At 36.6% G+C, this 9,156-nt stretch overlaps 1 protein-coding gene across 1 annotated transcript; it reads right to left on the bottom strand.

Annotated features, from left to right (window-relative positions):
• Positions 1-7,906: 7,906 nt before the first annotated feature.
• On the bottom strand, positions 7,907-8,620 carry LOC113337800 (F-box protein At3g07870-like). Its single transcript, XM_026583385.1, has one exon. The coding sequence runs from the start codon at positions 8,618-8,620 to the stop codon at positions 7,907-7,909; it is 714 nt and encodes a 237-aa protein (XP_026439170.1).
• Positions 8,621-9,156: the final 536 nt, after the last annotated feature.

Genomic DNA, 9,156 nt, shown 5'->3' with positions numbered 1-9,156 from the left:
TTTGGCTGATGATACCTCCATGGCTCATGAGCTTGTAAGTTATTCCTTCCCTTCATTAGCATTCTTGTCTGTTTTAGTAGTTTTGTATTTGTGTTCCTGCTTGCACTCCTTTATTTGAATTGTTGCTGCTGGTTGTTCTTTGATTGTGTTTCGATTCTGTTAAGATTATTTATAGTGTTAGAGATGAAGTTATTATGTTGGAACATGAATGGTTGCCGCTCTGATAAAAAATGGAGACATTTATACAGCTTGGTTAGAAAGTATATATTAGATGATGTTTGTCTGATTGAAACAATGGTAGATACGGATACTGTTAGAAAATACACTCATCATCTGTCATTTGATGCTTGGACTTTTCTTACGTCGTTTGGTAAATCGGGTGGTCTTGCTTTAGGTTATTTTGAAAAGTAGAATATTGAAGTGCTAGGTTCGTCTCTTAACATGATACATATCATGTGCGACATTACTCCTGCAATTAAAAACTGTGTTGTTTCTTTTATATATGGGTCTTTAACGTCAGGTGGTAGAAGGAATCAGTGGAATTTTTAAATGACATGCTAGTTAACAAAAATAATCCATGGTTACTAGTTGGTGATTTTAACTTCATTTTACATAGTTCTGAAAACCAAGGTGGCAATGTTGATGGCTCATTTCCTCCAAATTTTGTTAGAGAATCATTAATTAAGATGAATACGAATGAAGTCTTTTCGTATGGCAATCTGTTTACTTGGTGTAATAGAAGATACAAAAACCCAGATGAGTTAATTTTTGAAAAGTTGGATCGTAGTTTTATGAATGATAAATTGGTTACGGTTCTTCCCCAAACTAGAGTGAAAAATCTAGGTAGAATTTATTCTGATCACATCCCCATTTTGGTTAAATGCTTCCACTATGAGAGGAAGGTTAACATTCCTTACAAGTTTTTTAAATGTTGGCAACTTAACCCAGAATTTATAGAGGTGCTGAATAATTCTTGGTCTCATGGAGTCAATGGCTCTCCCTCCTTTGTTTTTTTTAATAAGCTCAGTCATGTGAAAAATGTTTTAGTCAAGTGGAATGTTATCTCCTTTGGTCACATCAAAACTAATATAGGTAGGTTAAATACTGAGATAGAAAAACTTCAAGCTTTTCCTTACTCTCCTCAGATTGGTGGTTATATTTTGAACTATTCAAAACAACTCGATTATTGGTACGAGATTGAGCATTGTTTTTACAAACAAAAATCAAGAATTAATTACTTCATGCATTATGATAAGCACACGAGTTTTTTTCATAACACTGTTAGGCTGAGGAATATGTACAATACCGTACACACTATTAGAGATGACCAGGGAAATTGGATAGACGATAAAGATCAAGTAGCTGACTTGCTTTCTAGGCTCTTTAAGAAAATTTATACTTCTTCCAATCCTTGTGACCAGGACATTCAAGATTCATTAAAGTTTGTTTCTGATAAAAGATTTTTTGGTGGTTGTAGTAATGATGATAAGGGGTATCGTTCAAACTCGAACTTGTGAAGGTAATGGATTTTTAGATTTAAAAATATATATACAAATATTGACAAATTGGTAGAGAGGTACTGGGACTAATGATTCGGCCAATCTTCATAACATAAGGCTTAATGATTTATTCTCAACAATAATAGCTCAAAACATATATGGACTCTTATTTTGCCAAAGTCGATTCTCAAAACATTGGTTGTAAATGTTAAGCATGGAACATCAAATCACCTAAGCTAAGCATGACCCATCTAATCAAATAACACCCAATTTAATCAAATCATATTTCAATTAATTTTTAATGCAAAAGTCTTAAAAAGAATTAATAAAATTACCCATTTATGAAGCTCGGCCTCCTCCGTCGCCCCAGTGTTGGGGTTTAACTCATCATAGTAAAAATGCTCTCAAAATAATTCATTGATGCTCAAAAGTGTTTTACAATGAAGAGAAATACAAGAAATTGATGTAAAACAGAACTATGCGACCCACAGAAGACGTCCAGAATCAACGACAGAGCTGAGTTGCTGTTTTCGTTGAAGAACTACGACCCACAACCAACAGTCGATATTGCTGTTGATAAACGACTGCTGCTGAGAGTCCGTTCTTCGTGTTCTTCAGGCGTGTTAATGGCAGCAGCAGCAGCAGGTAACTTCTCTGCAACTCCTCCTGCGCCTCTCTGCTCGCCTCCAAACCTCCCCAAACTCTCGACAAAACCTTTTCTAACTTCTCTACACCTCTTATATACTTCACAGCTCAAAGAAATCCCGATAGAATCTCTTTTTTTTTCTTCTCTGCCGTTGAAACAATAATCACCTCTGTCAGTGTTTGTACGCGTCTGTTAGCTATAAAATAGCCACCAAACTCTTCCTATGACTTGAACAGGACCAAATACATGATTATCCAGCGTAAAACTCTCCCAAAATCTCCACAAAATCTTTGAAAGTGCACAACAGGACACGTCTCTCTGTTTTAACTTTGATTGCTTCTCCCGGATATTCTAGCCCAATTAAGCCCATGAAATCATCCATACTAGAATTGTATATCCATATCACGTCCAGCCCATGAGAATCAGTGATTGAATCTCATTAAAACTCGTCCGAAAATCCAACCCTAAATCTGTCTGGTGAAAGGAAATTTTCCCGCCAAAATTTGTTTTCAAACGGTGAAGGTGACCTCCCCCTTATCCAGTTCTGGTATCCCTTTAGCACATGTCCGAATTGGGTTACCCCTTATCCATAGTGAGAGTCCGAATAACACTTTCCCCTTGGGTGCAAATAGTAATTTTTCTGGGATATTTTCAACACTTTTTCAGGGTTCCTCCGGGGTATTTCTGGGGTGCTTCTGGTACGTTATCTACGGAGGTTCAAATGCCACATTTTGAGCCAATTTCGCCGCAAAAGCTTATTTCTCCAAAAACACCTACAAAGACATAAAATAACCAAATAAGTACAAAATCGAGCACTAACAATATAAACAATTGGGACAAATTAGACACATAAATGCGTCTATCAGTTTCTCCAATCATTAATGAGGATATGAATGTCTCCTTGACTGCCATTCCATCGTATCAAGAAATTTGGGATACGGTTAACTTGATGGCTCCTTGGAGTTCTCCAGGTCCGATGGCTTCCCTCCTGGATTCTTCAAGGATAACTGGGAGATTGTTAAAGAGGAGGTTGTCACTCATGTGCAAAGTTTTTTCAGGAATAAATTCCTTCTTAAACAAGTAAATTTCTCATACATTACTTTGATTCCTAAAATCAAAAACCCTGCCTCACCTCATGATTTTAGACCTATTAGTCTAGCAAATTGTGTTTATAAAATTATCTCTAAAATTTTATCCAATAGGTTGAAGCCTCATCTAGATTCTCTGATATCTCCATATCAATCTGGATTTGTTGCTAATCGTCAGATTCATGACAATATTGTGATCACACATGAAATTCTGCACTCTTTTAAAACTAAAAAGAAAAAGTCGAAAAATAATTACATGGCTATTAAGCTTGATCTTTCAAAAGCTTTTGATAGACTTGAGTGGTCCTTTGTCATTGTTGTTTTTAAAAAGTTGGGTTTCTCTGAAGTTTGGTGTCATTTAATTTATCAATGTATCAGCACAGTGTCTTACTCAGTTCTGGTCAATGGCTCCCCTAGTGAATCTTTTCTGCCTTCTCGAGGCATTAGGTAGGGGATGCAGGGGGATTGTTTTTCTCCCTATATCTTCATTCTTTGTATGGAGGTTTTGTCTCAGCTGCTCTCTAAAGCTGAGGAAGATAAGTTGATTCATGGTTTTAGATTCAGGAAAAATAGTCCCTCTATTACTCATCTTTTTTTTGCAGATGGTTGCATGTTGCTTTGTAAAGCTTCTGTCACTTATGCTAAGAATATCATTAAAGTTATTAATGTTTTTGCTAAGGCATCAGGTCAGGCAATTAACTTTGACAAATCTGGGTTTATTACTAGTGGGAAAATGCATCATAGACTCATCAAGATATTATCTAAGTCCCTTAACATGAAGTTTCTTAGTAGTTCTGAAAAGTACTTAGGTACACCTTTATTTATTGGCAAGGACAAGGCTAAATCTTTTAGCTTTCTTATTGATAATTTCTATGCTAGAATTAATTCTTCGAAAAAAATCCAACTTGAACATTGCTGGTAGAACTATGGTCACTAAGCATGTGTTATCTAGCTTGTCTGTATATCATATGGCTTGTTTTCCTCTTCCAAAAAAGGCCACTAGTAAAATAGATTCGATCAAAGAACCTTCTGGTGGGCTAAAAAGAATCCTAAACATGCTGCCTATTTTCGATCTTGGGGAGATATAGGGAAGTCTAAACTAAATGGTGGTCTGGGTATTAGGAACTCCTATGTTACTAATAGGGTTTTCATTTGCAAGCTGGGTTGGAGAATTATAAAGAATCAGAATAGTTTGTTTTCTAGATTTATTAAGGAGAAATATTTCCCTAAGGAGAAATATTTCCCTAACCAGAATCTTTTAGAAATTGATAAGGCTGCTGATTCCTCTTCGTGGTTGTGGAAAGGCATTATTAAGGGTCCGAAATTCATTAAGGCTAATTCAGTGGTCAAAATAAATAATGGGGCTTTCACTCCTATTTGGAATGTTCCCTGGATTCCAGGGTAACTCCTTTGAATCCTATTTGCAATAACTTTGCTTATGTGTCTGAATTTATTGACTATCATCACCACTGTTGGAATGTACCTCTTCTGAACCTGTTATTCTCCCCTGAAGATGTTATTAGGATTTTGTCTATTAGATTAAATTTGTTGCAGTCGGACTCTCTTATGTGGGCTCATACCAGGGATGGTAAGTTCACTATCAAATCATCTTATAAAATCTATATGAATGATATTCCTACGCATGAAGACTCCATTTTCTGGAGGAAAGTTTGGGATATTGAATGTATGCCGAAAATTAAGTTCTTTATGTGGAAATTTTTTACTTATATGCTTCCTGTGAACTCCCTTATGCAGCTTTATAATCCGCATGTGAATGTTATCTGTTCTCTTTGTAATACTCATGAAGAAACTGTTATGCATCTTTTTGTAAACTGTCCTGTAGTTTCGCGTATTTGGTTTGGTCTTTCTCTTCAGCATTTGGTTACTACTGATTTGGAATGTATTGATGATATTTTCCTCTATTAGCATGACTCAAATCTGGGTATGTCGCCTTTTAAAGTTGGTTGGCCTAGTGTTGGTGCTATAGTTATGTGGTGTGTCTGGAAATTGAGGTGTGACGTGATCTTCAGGAATGCTCCTTTGGATATGAACATGATCATTGTGGATATCAAGAGAATGCTAAATTCTTACATTGCTCCGCAGATTAGTGTTGTTGATTGTTTGCTTGATGTCAGAATTCCACGGTCTGAAGTGGAGCATTTTATGTTTATAGATGGCTCTTTCAAGGATTTTAAATTAGGTATTGGTGTTATTTGGTGTGATGTTGCAGGGAATGTAAGAAAGACGCGCTCGGACTTTGGGTTGATTCAAGATGCAGTGGGAGCTGAAGCTGCTGCGCTTAGTTTGGCTATCTCTTGGACAGAAGAGATAAACCTTCCCAAAGTGGTGTTTGTTAGTGATTGTCTCCAACTGGTTAATTTTGTTAACGGATGCAACTCTTCAGTGGATTGGAGAAGCCTGGACCTTTTGGAGCTTTGTCGGAGTTAAATTTCTAGTTCTGTAACTTTTAAACTTATGTATATAAAGCGGTTGAATAACTCGTTAGCGAAACAGCTTGCGCGTCGAGATAGGAAAAACAATCTCAAGGGTTTCTGGTTTTCTCTTCCAAATTTTCTTAATGGTCTGTTTAGGAAGATAAACCTAAATGTAATTTGTAACTCTCTTCTTTCTTAATGAATGGTCGTTTTTCTTAGCAAAAAAAAATCTGACATACCTTTTGTCATGAATAAAATTATGATGATGACCCAACTTTGTAATGGGGATGAGATGCAGAGCACAAAAATAACAAGGAAATGCAGTGTGAAGATGTTGTAATGGAGGTGGCATATAGAAAGCGTTACTACAGCAACCAGAAGTTCCAGAGGCTATATATGCAGGCCATAGCGACCTATGGTTTTATAACAGGAAAGGCTTATTGTGTATCTCCTCTGACAGCTTCAACAGCTTTTTCACCTGGAAGCTGGCCTTCCATAGAAACACGCAAAGCATGGCCAGCTGATGACACTGTGAGTTAAGGACCTTTTACCAGATGTGTCAGAGATTTATATGCAGGATAATAACCAGAGTTAACCAAAACGGAAGGTTGATACAGATGTGGAAGTAAGCAATAAGTTTGTGAATAACCATAATTGGAGTGCAAAGTGCAAACTCATCTATCTAAATGAAAATGCCAAAATCCTAGCTGCCATCGGAATCATTTATCTGAATCCTGGTTGTAGCTTTGCAAGGTAACTGGCTCATTGATCCTTCACCCGGAGGTGGAAAAGTAGCTTGTAGAAGGTAAACAATTAGGTTCTTGTAGTTAATGACAGAATGGAAATGTAAACCATGTTAGTTATCACACAGAACTATGCCTGACTGATTAACCGTTTCCTATGAAATTTAAAAACGGATGAAGACAAAATTCAGGGCAGTTTCCTATTCAAATTTATAATTTTGCTTGCATATGCTTATTCGACCCTCATGCATAAACTGAAGAGGGCACTACAGTGTAAATCACTCCCTTATAGTTGGATCTATGATATAAAAACAGAATAAAAAGAAATCTATACATATTACTCACTAACATAGTGTCAAAAACATTGAGGTTCACACAGAGGTTGCTTGTTAATGGAGCTCACAAGTCTGCAGAATGATATGAATATATCTGCCTAAACTCGATGAGATTACCAGTTTTAAAGTATAATGCGAAAGTTACCGTTGCCAACAGAATCATTGTTCTGAATCATGGTTATAGACTGAAAGGAAATTTGCTCATTGATCCTTCACATAAAGATGGAAAAATAACTTGTTGACGATAAATAATTAGGCTAGTTGTTGTTACTGATACAATGGAAACGTAAATCATGTTAGCTATCACTTATCACAGAGAAGTGTCCCTAGTTGCCTAACTGTTCTAGTGAAATTTATTGACAGATGGGGACAAACTTCAGTGCACTTTCCTAACTGCATTTGCTTATTCGACCCCTATGTATAAATGAAATAAGCCACTACACGATCCACATACCCATCGAAATAAGGTAGAATCAATAACACAAAGTACTATTCATAAAGCAATGTAATTTGGATCAAGGATATAAAGACGTAATAAAAGAAAATCTATACATTAGTAACTAACATAACGTCAATAACATTGAGATTGAGGTTCACACAGAGGTTGCTTGTCAATGGAACTCATAAGTCTACAGAATGATATGAATATAACTGCCAAAACTCAAGGAAGATTACCAGTTTTAAAAGTATGTATTCAGGGTCGGCCTCCTCCTGTAGCTACTTGAAAGGCGTGTCACGGCTTTCTGCCTCCTTTAACTGACTTCAATTTTTTCGTGTGTTTTCCCCAAAGTCTTTCAGCGATACGAAGGTGTTCTTGTGGGGGAATACTCGACGAACCACTTCTTGCTTGAAATCCCAAACCCTTTCTGCGGTATTCGAGTAAGTTAAAACACCACCGCTCTTCGTAACGGCCAATAATTTGTTATCGGCTACCCTTAACTCTTTACTCCATTCAAATGACTGATGTTTGTCTCCTTTCTTGTCGTGATTATCATTCTTCTCCTTTAATAGCCAAACGTCAAAACATCCTTCTTCCACATAAATTGCAATATACAATACACCATCCAAAACCCCTATTGTCTGATTAATCAAATTCCTGCTCGGTGGCAAAGGAGGTGGTGCAAGATGTTCGCAGAACTTTTCCTCAATCAAATCGAAGATCACAATCTTTTGCACCTCATTGCCAATCCATAAAGAGCTCCATTAGCAAAGCTACCATGTACATTTCCATATCCATATTTGGGTCTAAATTCATGACTGAAGTTTCTTCCAAGATCTCTCCATCCGTTAGTGCATAGAGTGTATATGTATACTTCTAGATAGCCGGAATCAGACCCATATATCCCTACAACTTTGTACTCATTTGTTGTAGAAACGTAACCAAATCCGAAGGACCAATCATCCCACTCACTTGTACGCTTATCTATTGACTCTATATGGTTCCTGAGTTCTGGAAGCATAACATATTCTCTGGTAAAAGGGTTAAAGATACAAACAGGTGTTTCAATGTCATCTCGAGCAAGACAGATTAAGCCATTACAGGAGTAAGAACCATCACCGATGCATGCTGAATTAATCTCTCTAATTTTCTTAATTGGTTCGGTTGAATCATGATTCTGATCATCATTATATTCAAAATAGTAATATGCTCTCTCAGTTAAAGCAAGAAATCCCAACTTACAAGAACCCTCAGTAGCAGATGGTTGATTGAGATGATACAAGTGCTTCTGAATGAATAATGGATACCTAGAAACAATACGAACAATCTTTCTCCAATCTCTGCAGACAGATTTGCAATCAAGCACCGTGTCACCTGGTAAACGAGTTAAAATCTCAAATGCAGTCTCGAGTGGTAGTTTTTTGAAAGGATCCATGACGGAATCTTTATTAATCTTCATACCGAGAAACAGCAACTTGTTAGGGTTTAAGAAATGGTGATGGAAGGATCTTGGTCTGTAGAAGTACAGAGAAAAAGAGTTTTCAGAAGTAATCGATGAAATTCTTGAAGTCTTTGTACAGAGAAACATCAATTTGATTCAAGAAATTTGTTAGGGTTTTGAGAAAGAATGGAAAATGGGGGTTTGGGGGAGTGGAAAGAGAGATTTGTGTGATTTGTTATGTTTTTGGGGAGAGATGCGAGAATGATTTTTTATCTTTATCTTCACGGACGTATGTTGGGTAAGCATCTTCGTTACCGTTTCTCCAATAATACAACTCTGTATTATCCACCGATCCGTTACAACTCTTTGTAACACGGTTTTCATCTATGTATTACGTTTCGTAATACCAACAACGAAACAAGAAAATAAGGATAGAAATCAATCACAAACTTAAACAAATTTATTTGGGTGTATTGAGACGAGTAATCTCTTTGCTTAAGACATTTGATGCCCTGTATATAATGTTATTA

The sequence above is a fragment of the Papaver somniferum genome, unplaced genomic scaffold, assembly GCF_003573695.1.
Source record: "Papaver somniferum cultivar HN1 unplaced genomic scaffold, ASM357369v1 unplaced-scaffold_18, whole genome shotgun sequence".
NCBI classification, from domain to species: Eukaryota; Viridiplantae; Streptophyta; class Magnoliopsida; order Ranunculales; family Papaveraceae; genus Papaver; species Papaver somniferum.
The sequence above is the reverse complement of the archived record's forward strand: the minus strand, read 5'-3'. Positions and strand labels throughout refer to the sequence as shown.